General features: G+C 48.9%; 1 protein-coding gene across 2 annotated transcripts in view; it reads right to left on the bottom strand.

Moving 5' to 3' along the window:
• LARGE1 (LARGE xylosyl- and glucuronyltransferase 1) overlaps positions 1-16,702 on the bottom strand; it is a 559,980-nt gene that overhangs the window by 499,809 nt on the left and 43,469 nt on the right. Inside the window, exons 1-2 of one of the 2 annotated variants that reach the window (XM_053583762.1) lie at positions 14,418-14,435; positions 2,405-2,467 (exon numbers count right to left, since the gene is read on the bottom strand). In XM_053583762.1, coding sequence (XP_053439737.1) covers positions 2,405-2,442 — 38 coding nt within the window. In that variant the 5' untranslated portion in view covers positions 2,443-2,467; positions 14,418-14,435. Of the gene's footprint in view, positions 1-2,404; positions 2,468-14,417; positions 14,436-16,702 lie in introns of those variants that run through there. The other variant, XM_053583761.1, reaches the window with a different exon arrangement.

Genomic DNA, 16,702 nt, shown 5'->3' with positions numbered 1-16,702 from the left:
AAACAAACAGACAAAACCATCAAAACAAAAAAGGACCCTGGGCACAGAAGACAAGCCATGAAGGATTAGTAAGGAAGCTTTATTAAATACAAAACAAATTCCGAAATAAAAGGGACTATTAATTACTTTAGCAGTTGACAGCAAAAAAAAAAAAATCTTGTCCCGGGAGCTTCGGTTTCAGTTCCTCAGTTCCGAGGCCCCTTTTTGTAGCTGCGGGGCTGACCTTTCCTCATCTGCTCACATAAGCCCTCTCTACCATGAATCTGTCTTTTTTAAAACACAAAGTAAATCCCCCAGTGCTATAATCAAGCTGCCTTCCTCACTTGAAGGGTAACCTTCATAGAAAAGAGGCCACTTGATAAATTCCAGGAAAGTAAAAATAAAACATAATGGAAAAGATCGTCTAATCATCAAGGCTAATTATAAAGGAAGAGTAAATCACTTTTTTCTTCCCAAGTGTCTCTGGTTTATTAAAAAAAAAAAAAAAAAGACCAATCTAACAAAGACATCCAGTGTTAAACTGGTCTGAATTAAGAACAGAGGGAATCTTGGGGGAAGCAGTTGCTACTTATAAACCAAGGAGGTTAGTTAGCTGTGGAAATAGTTATTCATAAATTCATTGGTGACATATTTAAATATAAAAGACGTACCAACTGGGTACAAGAGTCAGGGGAGGGTTCTAAGGGGGACGATGTTGAACAAAGTGAGGCGCTGCTCTCTACCACATCCTGACTGTGGTACTGCAGGAGCCACGATGGGACCACAGGACACTCCGCAGCGAGACTAGGGGGTTCAGGGATTCTTTCTGGAGAAAATGGAGTTTAAGCCTTGCCTTGAAGGAGGGATGGAAGAGTGGAGTAGGGCACTGAGAGGACCTTAAGATCTGCTGGCCACCTGTCTGCCCCTCTACCTGCCCAGCACAAAAAGAACCAGGCAAGGGCAGCACCTGTGGCCAAACCCAGCCCTGGCCAAAAACTGCAAAAAAAAAAAAAAAAGAAAAGGACCAGGCAAGAGGCCAGGGAGGACAAAGGGACAGTCACTCCTCACCATCCTCACCAAGGCTGTGCATCTCAATCCCCTGGACCTTGGTTGCATGTGCCAAGCTCCAGCCAACACAGCAGGAAGCAGAATTGTAGGGCAGGGCTTGGTCCTCCCTATGTTTTGAGGGAAGGCTCCCCAGGAATTCTCAAGAGCCCTCCCACTGCAAGAGCCGTAGATTACCTCCAGTATCTTATTTTTCAAAGTGGGACAAATGAGGCCGAGAGAGGGCACGTCCCACTTTTTCAGCCATTCAGTGACTATTTATCAGCTATGACAGTGAATGAAACAAGCACCTGCTCTCAGTACATTCTCGTCCACTGAGTCTTTGCCGTGACGTCACAGAGGATGACTGTCACCCCCCCACTCCCCACCCTTCATCCCCTTTTTTAAGGCAAGGAAATTGAAGCATAAAAATCTAAGGGAACATGAACCATCAGTGGCGAAGTCGAAGTTGAGCCTTAGCATTCTGAGACACAGCCCCACTTCAGCACTGCTAACTGAGGGCCTCCAGGGCACCCTGCCCTGCGCTGGCATGTGGGTGACGAATATGCTCAAAGAAAATGGCCTCTGACCTTAGAAGAGGGGGATGTGGAGTGGAGGGCAGTGGATAAAAGCTTCGTGCGAGACTGCCACTAAAAACATTCCGGAATGTTCCATGCACAGAGTCCAACCAGAGTGCTGAATGGGGGATTCATCTAGACCGGCTCTGAGGTGATTCCCCACCCAGACAGCCATGGGTCAGAACCATCCCTTACAGAACAAGCTGGGGACAGAGTGGATCCGAGCAATCACTTCTCCCTTGGGGTCTCAGTGAGGTCCAAATTAAGAGGCTGAAATGCAGCCTTGTGGGCCCCCCAGCTAGGAGGAGTGATAAACAGCGAGATCCATGGGTCTCCAGCAAAGACAGCACCACAGAAAGGAAATCGCACCAGAACTTCTACCCCGTTTCCCCAAAAATAAGACATCCTCCGAAAATAAGACCTACTTACGGGAAAGATAAGACGTCCCCTGAAAATAAGACCTGGCGCATCTTTGGGAGCACACCTTAAAATAAGACACTGTCTTATTTTCGGGGAAACAGGGTAATTAGAAACCATTTCCACGTCCCAGTGAAGATGCTACTGTACCTTCTTTGGTGGAAGAAACAGAACAGAGCCCTACAATCAGAGGAGGCAGGCGTTGTTAGGTAATTGCCCCAGTCGAGTGCCCCCCTTTCAGGCATCAGCCCCGGGCTGGGGCTTTCACTTCTAGCCATGTTAGGCCAGGTACTTGGGCACAGTCACCCAGACAAAAAATGGCAACCGGCAAAGGTTTCTGTGAGTATTTATTTAATACAAAGCTTGGAAGATGCTTCACATCTTACCTGGCACACGACAGGTGCTCTACAAATGGCTGGTGCATCTGAATGTGTCTCTTAATGTAGGTTCTGAAAAATAGAAAGGCCCCTTTAAGGTTAGATGTCAGATGACCACGGCTGGCATTATCTTTTTTTATCCCCCTTCCCTCAACTTTTGTTTTGCGAAGAGCAAACAGAAAAGGATCAAATAACATCATGGAGTCAAGGTTCAAGGGGCGGACAGCAAGGTGGCCTCTGGGAGCTCTCTTTTATTCTAAGCTGGAAGCCAAAAGGACTGTATTCTCCTCAAGGGCAGGAGAAAAATCCATTAGTGGGACTTAACTGGTGAGAAAGCCTCCAAATCACAGAATTCAAAAGGTGTGCGCAAGAACTATTCCCAGGGAACAATCAACTGTAAGAAATGATCAGTCAGAAAAGAAGTGATCTAAATGATGTGTTCAGTTGCTGTAACTTTCCTAGGAAAAGAACTAAGGCAATATTTACTGAAACTGTTCTTATTGTACTTATTGAAATTGTTGATAGGTAAATGCTAGCAATTAGTAATCAATGCTCTCCTAAATAGACAAAATGCATAAGTGGAAAATGATGATCAATCGAACTGGACAGAATCTCTGGTCTCTCACACAAGAGAACTCATCTCTGACATCATAAAACCTATGACCACCATCCACTTATCAGGATCTGGACTTGAGAACAAACAGCCAGCACCAAGGGAGCTCACCCTGAAAACTCAAACCTGCATCCTGATAATGACGTATTGCTGTACTTGCTAATTTCAGAACGGCATCGCAAGATTGTTATTTTTAAAATATGAACACAAAGACAAGAGCTCTGGAAGTAGCTCCATAGATGAAGAAAGCACATTTTGGGGGAAATAATGGCACCAACAGGGCATGTGAGACAAAAGGCCTTCATCTCACATGGGGCCTCTGCTGGTATAAACTGGATCCGGGGAGGCTTCTAGGAGAACGGCTGTCTGAGCAGGGACCCAGGAACAGGTGCCTGCTCCAAGGGGCCAAGCAGCCTCAGACTTAGAAAGGGCCATGCTGATGTAAAATGCTTCCCCTAAATAGGTTCCTTCCTATAGGTAGAGGCACCTGAGAAGTAAAAAGAAGTCAGACGTTGAGTATCAAATACAGCGAACTGAGTTTAAACCATCTGTGACCTTGTTCTCAGCTGATTAATAATATCAACAAAATGGAGCGAAAAGGTGGAAGCACCTCCGTGGACAGCTCATCATGGACACGCGCACAGATGAAAGAGCCACAGACATGCATCATACATATACATACAATAGAATATTACTCAGCTTTAAAAAGGCAGGAAATTCTGTCACATGCTACAACCAGGATGAACTTGAGGACATTACAGTAAATGAAACAAGCCAGTGACAAAAAGACTAATACTGTATGATGCTACTCCTAAGAGGTTCCCACTACTGTCAGATCTGTACAGAATGCTGGTTGCCAGGAAAGGAATAGGTATCGTTTCAGGGATACGGACTTTCAGTTCTGCAGGATGCAAAGCGTTCTGGAGATGAGTCCCACAGCTGCATGAAGGTGCCTCACGCTGTTGAACTGTACACATTAACAATGGTTAAGACAGTCAACCATATATATATAGTATGTTATAATCTAAAAATCGTTTTAATTTTTTAAATCAATAAAATGATGCCTAAACCCAAGGCTTGAGACAAGATTTAGATAAGGAGCTGGCATACACAATCTAAACACAGGCCCTGGCACATGGTAAGTGCTCAAATAGATGTCTGTTTCTCCCACTGTCTTCACTTTCAAAGTAAGAAAGCAAGCTGTGGGCAGAGAAGTGAAGTGCCTGGGGGAATAACTAGCAGTTGGGAACTCTGGACTCACCACATCCTGGTTCAAAACCGGTTTCTCTACTCCACAGCAAGGGAAGGGGAGACTAAGGAAGGTCAAAAAACCTATGCAGCAGCTTGTTAGGATATAGACTCCAAACTCAGAGAGGATGTTCTGTGAATCATTGTGTGGCCCACACCTAGGAAAGTGCCTGGTCCACACGGACCTGGCCTCAATGGTCTCCCCAGGGCAAAATGGGAATGAACTCATCATGTCCGAATTACCAAGCCTCTGCCCCGACCCTCCTTGTGCCAGGCCACTGCTCCAGCAACATCTGGAATGACAGATCCACCTGCTAGCAGCAGCCTGCAAAGGAAACCCCGAGGGATACTGCCAGCCTGGGGCCTCTCTGCAGACCTGCTCTATAGTGCCTTGGCCATGACCCCTCCTCTCCTGTCCACACACCCTCGGCAAGGCCCTGCTGAGTGAGGCATGCACTCCTGGACGCTCCCTCTAGGGAACCTTCATCCTGAACTCTCGGGGCAGACAAGATTCCAAAGCCTCCACCTCGGATGCCTCTCTTGTTTCCTCCTTTCCTTCCACCTTCCTTATTCCCATCTGTGCACCAAGGGAAAGGTCAGTAAACCCAGCCCCATCTCAGCACTCTCAACAAAGCTGCCCGCTGACATCTGCAGGAAGATAACAGCTCCCTCGTTTCTCTCTCCATCAACTTGGTGGTCCAGCACAGCTGCCACCTGGGCTGAGGATGTCAACCTTTGCGAACACCTGCCTCAAAAGGGACCAAGCCCTGCGCCTCTGCTCCTGTTCTCCCAAGCCCACTCCTCACCCACCTACACACACACACAGCCACCCACAGCCCACACCAGCGTCGACAACACAAGCAATTAAGAACAGCAAATGGCAGCATGTCGATGGATCCTAAGCTCAGGGTCGTCCCCCACAGAATGGACACACTGACCCGCACGGCCTCTCCACGCTGCAGTGAGGATCCTCAGCTGTCCAACTGGAAGACCTGTCCTACCTCAGCTTTGGTGCCACATCTAGACCAGCCCCCCCAGTGCTTCACTTCAACCCCACCAGCTCTTGCACCAGCAAATAAACACTCAGCCGGGATTATATAACACACTCCTGCTCACTGCTCCTCAGCTAGGGTAAACCATGCAGCCCTACATAGGGGCAGGGGACAGTAACATTCCTGTGTCCCCAGAAAAGAAGTGGATTGGGTGAGAAGCATCAGTTTCTCACACAGACACAGTCCTCTGTCTTCAAGAGCTCACAGGACATGAGCCACTGAAGTTCCCATGAAGAAAACATCATGGAAGAGCTATAGCAAAGGCTCACACAGAGCCCCACCTATGGGAGCGGAGAAAGACTCCCTCATCCTGTCCGGGAGCCCTTGGTGAAGGAGGGCGCGTCATCAGGGAGGGGACACCCAGACAATGTCATGAACAGTGCAGAGGAACTAGCCGGGGGGGTTCAGCAATCACTGTGCAGCAGCCTCAAGACTGCTCCTGGCCTTGAATGAATGACACTGAAGGCTCCTCTTGTCCAGTGTCAGGGCTCCATGAGCTGGTCTAGCTGACACAGTGACTTCCAGCAGTCAGCAGGACCACAAGGAAGCAGCTCAGCACCAGCCGACACCTGGGTCCCAGGAGAAGCAGTGTGGGGTCAGACCTCAGCTGTGTAGTAAGTTCTCGGAAGCTAGAGGATGCTGCCTGTAGGCTTGACAATGTGAAATACAAGTTCTTTTTTCAGGAAAGTCGTTTTCATTAACAAAACAAATCTATTAACAAAGAAGGGGCAGTCAATGGTCAAAATGGTGAGCAGATATAAAAAACACTCAAAACAATATTGATGATTAATGTTATTATTGTATCTATAAATCTACAAAAGGTAAGCGATCCAGAGAGCTTCCCACATGCCAGGTTTTAACAAAATATTAATACCCTATTTTACAGATGATAAAACTGAAGAACAGAAGTCAACTAGTTGACTTAGAATCATGCGAAGGTGTTCCAGAAAGTGGCTTCGTATTAAGCCTCGGCAGGGAATTCACCTGCAGCATAGTGGCAGACAGGAACACAGATACCAACGGAGGAGGGTTCAAGTCTCAGCTCGGCCACTGTTTGATCCTGGGTATGCCTCCTCTGTAAGCCTCACTTTGTTTCTAAAGTGGAGATTAATGTAGCCTCATCTGGCAACTGAGATAATTAAAATAACACGAGAAAGCACTTGCCCCAGAGAAGCTCTCAATAATGCTGGTGTCTGTCTGTCTTTGGTGACAGAGGGGGCCCCAGACCTCTCAGCTTGCCCAGCTTGCCCTGTCACAATTGGGGCTGGGGGTGGGGAGAAGGGTGGAGGACAACACCTGGATATTGCCGTCCCCATTTCCAGGGGTGAACTTTACCAGAAATAAAAGGGAGGCAGTAGTATTTTTAAAGGACAGTAAATCATGGTTCCTGAACTTGAAGACATCAAAAGAAAAGTTTTAAGGTAGCCACACGTTTGGGCCCACTCACATTTGAGTACAGCTTTAACCGAAGGGAATGTTAACATGCAGCACCCCGCATCTATTAATCTGGCAGAACGAAAGCCTCCCGAGGTTCCCAGGGGACGTGACGCGTGTGGAGGCGTGATCCGCGTCAGTGAACTTGTCCTCCAGCCAGGGGCGCAGCTCCCCTTTCTTCCTCCACAGCCTGGCAATGGCTCGTGGCAGAACCCACCCTGAGCAGCTTCCCTGGGAGAGGCAGAGGGAAGGAAGACCCTTCAGATCACCAATGACTGTTAAGGCCCCTTCCAGATTTAAGAGGCTCCAATTTATCCAGATCTGTGTTTTTCAACCTTTTTACTCTCCTGGCACATTTGAACCAAGAGTTAAAGTATGTTGATCCAAAAAAAAAAAAAAAAAGGAATAAACAAAAAAATATATACTTTGCTTTGAATTTTTTTCAAAAATAATTTCATTAATGATCCTTAAAAGTTTTTGTGGCATACTGGTTGAAAACTACTGACCTAGATAATCCTGGAGTCCCCACTAGTGTGGGGTCCCATCCCAGGGAGGACATGGCGGCCCCTATTCTCAGGGGGGTCACAACAAAGACGCAGTGAAGTGCCACGCTGAGTGTTATTCAATACCCCAATGCATGATACCGATCCTAAGTACACAGGTGATAAAGATAAGCAGAGAAGTGGGGACACCCAGCCTGGCTTCGTGGGGAAAGATGCGACCTGGGCAAAGTGCAGTTGGCCGTGCAGTGCTGACCGCTCAAGTCTTCCTCTGCTTGCTTTAAAACTGCATACTCATGCACACAGCTCCAGGCAAGACCCTGAGCTCCTTGAGGGTAGGGATACTGTTCCTGTTCACCACAGTATCCCCAATAACACACAGAGACTAAGGACTAGAATGCTGGCTGGCTGCAGCATTCCAGACAGACATTGCTGGTTTGGGAAGCTTGCATGATTTGTTCCTGAAACAGTGGGTTTAACTGACCAACCAAAGCCCACAGTACAAGGCTTTCTCTAGAGGCCTGTGGCCACATCATCCCTGTTCCTACTCTCAGAAGGGGCAGTGCAGACAGCCTGCAGTCCCCAGGTGCCCCAGTCGCCACCTGCATTCAAACCGTGCTCCTGCCGTGCCCTCCACCTTTAGGCTTCTCTCTCTCTCTCTTAATTGCTCTCTCTTCTCTCCGTGAGTCAATCCAGATCACCTTTAACCCAGTTCTGCTCTTCACCTGGATCCTGGCCCAGCTCTAGGTTGGTTCACAGTTTCAAAACAAGCCACAGGCACAGACGACAGCCCCAGCCCAGCAGGCCTCTGGATGAATTTTCATTGTAAGGTAATGCTGACCTCTACTGTGACACAGAACTCCGGGACCGTGCTGCCACCTGAATGCAGGTCAACAATCCTTCTGCTGACCTCTACTGTGACACAGAACTCAGGGACCCGTGCTGCCACCTAAATGCAGGTCAACAATCCTTCTGCTTGCTCTGCCAAACACAAGCCCAAGTCGGACACAAAGCCATACTCACCCACCCTCAAAGATGGAAGGTGCAGCGGGAGCGGTGCCCTGTTACCCTACCCACAGGCTGTGACCCTCACCCACCCTCAAGGACGGAAGGTGCAGCGGGAGCGGTGCCCTGTTACCCTACCCACAGGCTGTGACCCTCACCCACCCTCAAGGACGGAAGGTGCAGCGGGAGCGGTGCCCTGTTACCCTACCCACAGGCTGTGACCCTCACCCACCCTCAAGGACGGAAGGTGCAGCGGGAGCGGTGCCCTGTTACCCTACCCACAGGCTGTGACCCTCACCCACCCTCAGGACGGAAGGTGCAGCGGGAGCGGTGCCATGTTACCCTACCCACAGGCTGTGACCCTCACCCACCCTCGAGGACGGAAGGTGCAGCGGGAGCGGTGCCCTGTTACCCTACCCACAGGCTGTGACCCTCACCCACCCTCAAGGACGGAAGGTGCAGCGGGAGCGGTGCCCTGTTACCCTACCCACAGGCTGTGACCCTCACCCACCCTCAGGACGGAAGGTGCAGCGGGAGCGGTGCCATGTTACCCTACCCACAGGCTGTGACCCTCACCCACCCTCAGGACGGAAGGTGCAGCGGGAGCGGTGCCCTGTTACCCTACCCACAGGCTGTGACCCTCACCCACCCTCAAGGACGGAAGGTGCAGCGGGAGCGGTGCCCTGTTACCCTACCCACAGGCTGTGACCCTCACCCACCCTCAGGACGGAAGGTGCAGCGGGAGCAGTGCCCTGTTACCCTACCCACAGGCTGTGACCCTCACCCACCCTCAAGGACGGAAGGTGCAGCGGGAGCGGTGCCCTGTTACCCTACCCACAGGCTGCAACTATGGGGCATCTCAACTTGACCTCCTCTTCTTCTTGTCCTCTCCTTGAAATATCTCCACCACCGCACTAAGAAGTGGGTTTCGTTTGTTTGTTTGTTTTCTTGACAGAACATCCTGGTAAGGAAGACTGGCATCTTTTTATTTTTCAAAGTGACACGGACATACTGCCACTCCATGCAAATTAATGTTTTCAACCCAAGCGAGTCACTGGATAGGAACAGGGAGTTCGCAAGCCTGCATTTGGGTTGAGCCCTTTATCACACAGTCTACCGGGTAGCGCCGTGTGCAGGGCTGAAATACTTTAACAACAGTGAGATCTTGTTTTAATGGTGATATCCATCAGCATGGAAAATAAGGAGAAAAACAGGGAGATAGTTTAAAACTGGGGTCAAGCAGAGTTCATCCTGGGGGAGAATCCGGCTACACCAACTTCTGCAAATTCTTGGGAGTGAAGGAGGGACTTAACCTCTGACCCTTGGTAATTCATTTGCGGCTTGCGAGGATTAACTGAAATCATTTACTCCATGTAAAGCATCTGAAAAATGCTCATCATATAGTAATTTACCATCTAGAGACAGCCTAGAAGGAGCCCGTGCTGCCCAGCACGGTAGTCACTAGCCACAGATGGCTAACTACATTAAGTTTAAATTTATTAAAATGACCTGAGATGAAAAATTCGGTTCTTTGGTTACACTAGCCACACTTCACATGCTAGTGGCTCTGACAGTGCAGAGAGAACATTTCCATTAAGGACAGAGTAATACTGCACAGGGCTGGTATAGAGGTAAAAAAGCAGCTTGGAGCCAGAGCATCTTGTGTGACGTTGGGCAAGTTACTTAACCTGCTTCACTTCCTCATCTGTAAAATGGGCAAACAGTATTAACATAACATGATGAGGACTATCTGCTTTGCAAGTACTTAAAATAGTGCTTACCATCACATAAACACCCACTGGATGGTACCCTAAAGTGGGAGACAGACATCTGCATGGTACAGAATGGGTCACTGGGAGGATTTTTTTTTTCCTTATAGCAAGCATCTCCCAGGGGGCCAAACATAGCAGACACCCAGGCCACTCTCTCTTTTGTTCAACAAATGCTCACAGAGCACCTGCTATATACCAAGCATTCTTTCAGGCTCCAAAGACACAGAAATGAGCAAAGGCCTTGCCCTCACAGAGCTTAGTCTCAAGAAGGCTGTCACAGCTTCTGCAAACAGGAACACCGGCACATCCATTGTTAGCCCACACTCTTCGCAATGAAAAAGAAATGCCACGCATAAAGCTACCCACAAAGGAGGAGCCTAATAAAGGGCTCTAACGGATGAATAAACAGAGAGATGAATGAATGAGGGAACTAGGAGGAGGCTAGGGTGAATCCAGAGCTCGTTACCCTCTAGTGCAGGGAGGTGGCTAACTCAGGGAGCTGTTACCAGGAGACGCTAATAAATGATCATAAAGCAGTCTGCAAACAGTGTTATGTATAAAAGCTTAATCATCTTGAACAAGAATCTTCAAACCCAAACAAGTGGGATAGAGATGACCCAGGCACACATGCCCTCCGCCTTCTATTCTGAGCTCTGCTGTGACTCACCCGGTCACCTGGGGCTGCTCACTCAGGGACCAATCAGCCTTCTGCTGGCCGTGGACACACAGAGCCACCCCAGGGGGAGGCATCTGACTGCACAGAAATTGCCTGCCCAGCCCTCAGACGCGCCCGCTTGCCTGAGCAATGTGTATTAGCGCTAGAATTAGTGCTGGTTCTTTTCACAGGAGGAGGCTAGTGGCCGAACGGCCCTACACGTGTTTCTATTTCTAAAATCTCAAAGTTCCTTTTGGTAGGTTTGCAGCTCCCTGACACAGCTAAATGTCACGGGCTGGGGCTCTGTTGAATCACTGCATGTACTTCTTACCAGCAGGCTGGGCCTCAGCGAGCTATTTCAAGTCCTCCAGTCACCGTCTCCCCTTTTCAGTGTAGTAAAAATAGTGATTGCTTCAGAACGTTGTTGGGAGGACTACATGAGATAAAGTGCCCGAGTGCTGGGCAGGACCTGGCTTATATTCTGTATGCCAAGACTGCTACACAGAAAGAGGACACATGGTTCCAGTCCCAGGGATGGTCCCTCTCTAGCAAGACCATTCACTTTACCTGCCCTTGCCCACCTCCTCTTCATTCCAAGGAGAGGGCCAGATCTGATTGGTGCTGCCCACCCCATAAGCCCTTGCAACTACCTTCCCAGTTTTCCCATAACCATGGCTTTTCCTCCTGCAGAAGAGAAAAACATATGGAAATTCAGCACAAGAATTCATACCCGCAACCTCTTCCATCCGCCTTACTGCCAAATGGCGACAGCAGACCACGCATGTGGCAGAGGTCTGTGCACGTGCAGGGGCATGTGGGAACCCCACCCTATAACAGAATGAATGCCGTGACCTGCTCATCTAAAGCAAGACCCAAGAAACAGCAGGTTCAGAATACAACTGTGTTTGGTTTATACATTCATATGAAGACACATAGCCAGGCAGTAACACAAAAGTACTGAACTTTTTTTTTTTTCTATTGGAGACAGAGTCTCACTCAGCTGCCCTGGGTAGAGTGTAGTGGAGTCATTATAGCTCACAGTAAACTCAAACTCATGGGCTCAAGTGATCCTCTTGCCTCAGCCTCCTGAGTAGCTGGGACTACAGGCACCTGTCACAATACCCAGCTAGTTTTTCTATTTCTAGTAGAGACAGGGTCTTGCTTTGCTCAGGCTGGTCTTAAACTTCTGAGCTCAGGCAATCCACCCACCTCAGCCTCCCAGAGTGCTAGGATGACAGGCATGAGCCACCCTGCCCAGCCAAAAAGTGCTTATCTTATTACCACCATACTTCAGAACACACAGGACTCAAGATCTAAGGTTCTTTGGTGTCTGACATTTCTACAGAGTGATTCCTGCTAGAGTTGACCTGGCTGGGAGGACAGGGCTGAAAATGAGGTGAGTAGGGCTCCCCACATGGCCTCAAATGGTCACTGTCCATCTCTCCCCTCCTCCAGCCCACCTGACACCCACCGCACCATGGTCTTCCCTCTGGCCTGTGGCCCTCCCCCAGCAAGTCCTTGATTGAATCATAGGCAATGTCCATCCCCCACACAGCAGAGTCCTCCCGTCAGAAGGGTCTCTGTGCACCTTATTATATTCCATCACTTGATGTCCCTTTCTAGTAGCTGCTCACCCCTGGTTTGGTCAACCAGAAATCACCAACCACATCCATTTCTACCTGCTGTGCGACTTATGTCCACACCATGGTAGGCTGAGCACACAGATATGATGGTGAACTTGGCTAACCTTGAGGGGTTCAAAATAAACAGAAGGACTGCAAGATACCACAGATCAGCCTCAAAACTGAATGTGTTGCCCCAAGTACTTCAACAAAATTATAAAAGATGCCAGGAATCCAGGGCTGGTTCCAAAGGCAGGGATCTGGAAAGAAGGGTCATGAACTGGACTCCAAAAAATGAGCAAAGTTTAACACAGAAACAAAGTTTAGACAGAGAAAGCGAGATGGGGGAAGTGAGGGAGATCACTATGCTGAAAACAGGACTTTCTGGTCAACACTCATTATCCTGGGCCCTCTTCCCCTCAGAGCCAGCCCCTTCAGAGCCATGTTAGAGTTCTATGGTGCCCCCCCCCCATTCTGTTGGTCAGCTACTCCCTGCTGGATCTGACCCCATCAGCCCTGCTCACCTTTCTGACTCCCTGGGCCCTGACCCAAAACAGCACTCTGAGTTGGCATTAAGTGTGGCAAGGCTAAAATTATGACTGTTTCCATAGATATCTAGAATTCTCTGTAGCAAATCTGTTCAGCTCCCAAGTAGGGGACAAAAAATATTTTCCATTCAGACTGCAAAGCAAATCCAGGGGTCTGGAGAGCTCAACCCTGCTCACCTCTGGGCCTTCCTAACCCCATGGGAACAGAAAAAAGGGGCCCCCTCCAGTCAGCGCAGAGGCACAGACTGGGGGACTAGGAATGCCATCTGTCCTCACAGAGCTGTAAGGCAGCAGGCAGTGGGAGGGAGAGCAGCCTTAGGACGCGTCCATGTGTCCAGACCACCAGCGCACACGTGCCCTCACGTCCTCCTGGGAAAAGGGCACTTTCCGGGAAGTGGTTCTCCTGTGTGCCCAGGTCAGAGACAAGGCAATATGGATCAGGAAAAGCCCTGCAAGATGAGCCCATCACACAGTTAACAGACGGAAAACCGTTCAAAGTGTCCAGGGAACCACCCAAGGCCACCCCACAAAGGGAAGTCACCATTGTGAGGACAGGGTGGTGACAGCAGCAACTGACACTGTGCGCGATGCTTCACGTGGGTTGTCTAACATCATCCTAGTCACAAGCTGAACTGTGTCTCCCCAAAAAGAAAGGACACGTTCAAGCTCTAACCCTCCGGCACTCAGAATGTCACCTTATTTGGAAATAGGGTCACTACAGAGGTAATTACTAAGATAAAGTCACAGTGCAGTTGGGTGATGGCCGATGTCCTTCTGTGACCACAGCCACGTGAAGACACAGAGGGAGCACCACGTGAAGACACAGAGGGAGCACCACGTGAAGACACAGGGAGCACCACATGAAGACACAGAGGGAGCACCACGTGAAGACACAGAGGGAGCACCACGTGAAGACACAGAGGGAGCACCACGTGAAGACACAGAGGGAGCACCACGTGAAGACACAGAGGGAGCACCACATGAAGACACAGGGAGCACCACGTGATGACACAGAGGGAGCACCACGTGATGAGAAGGACTAGAGGGAGCTGCCTGCAGGCCATGGAGCACCACTGACTGGCGGCAAATGACCAGAAGCCAGGAAGAGGCTGACACGGACGCCCCAACAGCTTTCAGCGGGAGCACGGCCCTGCCAACACACCTCGTTTCAGACTTCCAGCCTCTAAAATCGGGAGACAGTAAATTTCTGCGGTGTTGAGCCAGCCGGTTTGTGGAATTTTGTCAGGACAGCCCTAAGAAACTGCTACAGCCCTCATCACAATGCTATGAAGGCTTAGGCACCGATACAGTTGGGTTTTACACACCAGGACACTGGACTTTCACTATTCACAGACAATACCAATAACAAACGCCAAGGCAGTACTAAGGGCTTTCTGTGTTCATATAAACGCGTGTAATTTCTACAACCACCCTAACTCTGTAACAACTCCACGAGGCTGTCCCATTTTAAAAGAGGAAACTGAGGCATAAGGAAGTTAAGTATTCTGTGTAAGCTCACACGGCTTGTACGCAGTCGAGTCTGAGTTCATACACTGTGCTCTTCCTTACTCACCACAACTGCCTAACACCCAAAGACAGCCTCTGAATCTGAACATGAACTCAGGTGGTCTGGTTTCCACACCCACATCCTCAGCATCTTTTTCAACTTCGTATTTGACGGGCCAGTGGAGCACTCCGCACACAGTGGTACCCTGAAATAGTTATTTGATGGCACGAGTAAGTTAATTAAATAGGCAGTGACCTCTAGACATCCAATTAGTCCAAATTAAAGGAGATTTATGTTCAATTTAAGACCAGCCCAGGTCTGTATGGGCAACAGAAATCAGGAAAGGAAAAACGGGGATATCTCGAGTACAAAGCAGGCAGAGTGAAATAAACTTTCTCCCTCACGAAGCTTTTATGTGCTAAGTCATTTTAGTAAACATTTCATGAGCACCTATCATGTGCCAGCACTGCCTCAGCTAAGGAGAGTACAGAAAACACAGCCCCAGCAGAGGAGGTACTCAGTCTGGAAAGATATGGAAATGGCCAAATTAAGATATGAGGTCAGACAACTAAGTTTGCGAACTCATCCTAGAACAGGTGCTACACATCACTCAGTGCTGAGTATCACTACAATCACCCTGGAAGCAACTCCCCTGGGAAGCTACGCAATGATACCAGCACCTAGTCCACCCTTCAGAACAATTTTTCTAGGCCGGGTACAATGGCTCACACCTGTAATTCCAGCACTCTGGGAGGCCGAGGTGGGTGGATTGCCTGAGCTCAGAAGTTCAAGACTAGCCTGAGCAAAGTAAGACCCTGTGTCTACTAGAAATAGAAAAACTAGCTGGGCATCGTGGTGGGTGCCTGTAGTCTCAGCTACTTGGGAGGCTGAGGCAAGAGGATCACTTGATCCCAGGAGTTTGCTGTGAGCTATGAGGCCCTGGCACTATACCAAGGGCAAATCGGTCTCAAAAATAAACAAAAAAACCCTACAATTTTAGTAGTAGTTCATGAATTTAATTGTCAGACCTCAGCAAGACAACAGCTCTGATGGCCATTCAGAAGAAGAGCTCCAAAATTGCTTTGAAGGGTGGACTAGGTGCTGGCGCTGGCGTATAGCTTCCCAAGGCGAGAACTTAGAAGGTCGCCATGGTGAAACTCACCATTGAGGTGCGGAGCACTTTTTCTAGGATCAGGTCATGAATTTAATTGTCCAACCTCGTATATCCAGGTAAGTACTAAGATGAAAGCCAGAACTAGATGCTCACAGAGGAGAGCTACCAAAATATGTCCAGAAAAGGAATGGTAGATTTTAAAGCACCTGACATTGAACTTCATCCTTAATTTCAAGGCTGAACACCACCACTAATCCCCAGCTTTATGCATCTCTTTTTTCTCTCCTTCTCGTCTTCTTTCTCTCTCCACCTTTTTTCCTGAAACACTAGACTTTTCTTTTCACTGCATGAACCACACTGGTAACCTACAGAACACTAAGCAACTTTCAACTTTCATGATACACATCAACAATGAAGGGAGTAGAGTTAATCGATCTCCTTCAGAGAAAAAATGTTTGAAGCCTGGCATCTTTTAGAACTCAAGTTAATAACCAGCAATGGCTACTGTGCAGATTCAGCTCCAGGAGTCACATCTCTTTCTAAATCAACAACAAAGACAGCAGCACCTGCCTCCATCGCTCACACTATAAAATGGGCATCTCAGCATCTGTCTCCTTTGCAGAGTCCGTGTCAGAGAGAGTGTACAAGAAGGGCTCAGAACCTGGGGCGGGGGCCATGGCTCACTCCTGCAAACACAGCACTCTGAGAGGTGGAGGCAGGAGGACTGCTGGACGTCAGGAGTTCGAGACCAGCCTAAGCAAGAGCAAGACCCTATCTCCACTAAAAATAGGGAAATTAGCCAGGTGTGGTGGCCTGCACCTGTAGTCCCAGCTACTCAGGAGGCTGAGGCAGGAGGATCATTTGAGCCCAGGAGTTGGAGGTTGCAGTGAGCTATGATGACATCACGGCACTCTAGCCTGGGCAACAGATTGAGAGCCTGTCTGAAAAAATAAAAAGAAAAGCCAATCCACCATTAGTGCTGAGACCCTTCCACAGAAGAGGCAGACGCACAGTAAATGCCACCCGTTACTACAGCTTGCACAGTCTTCACCAGCAAGGAACATAACGCCGTGCCTGCGAAAATACACAGCAGCTGTCTTCCATCATTATCACCAGCACACCGTCATCATCATCACCACCACCACCACCACAAGCTGTGGGCAAGTCATTGATGCCCTTGGACTTGACTTTCCACATTGATGAAGCATGTTCCATAGAACTTACCGACCAGATGCTA

Source organism: Nycticebus coucang, chromosome 3 (genome assembly GCF_027406575.1).
Source record: "Nycticebus coucang isolate mNycCou1 chromosome 3, mNycCou1.pri, whole genome shotgun sequence".
In the NCBI taxonomy this organism is placed as follows: Eukaryota; Metazoa; Chordata; class Mammalia; order Primates; family Lorisidae; genus Nycticebus; species Nycticebus coucang.
The sequence above is the reverse complement of the archived record's forward strand: the minus strand, read 5'-3'. Positions and strand labels throughout refer to the sequence as shown.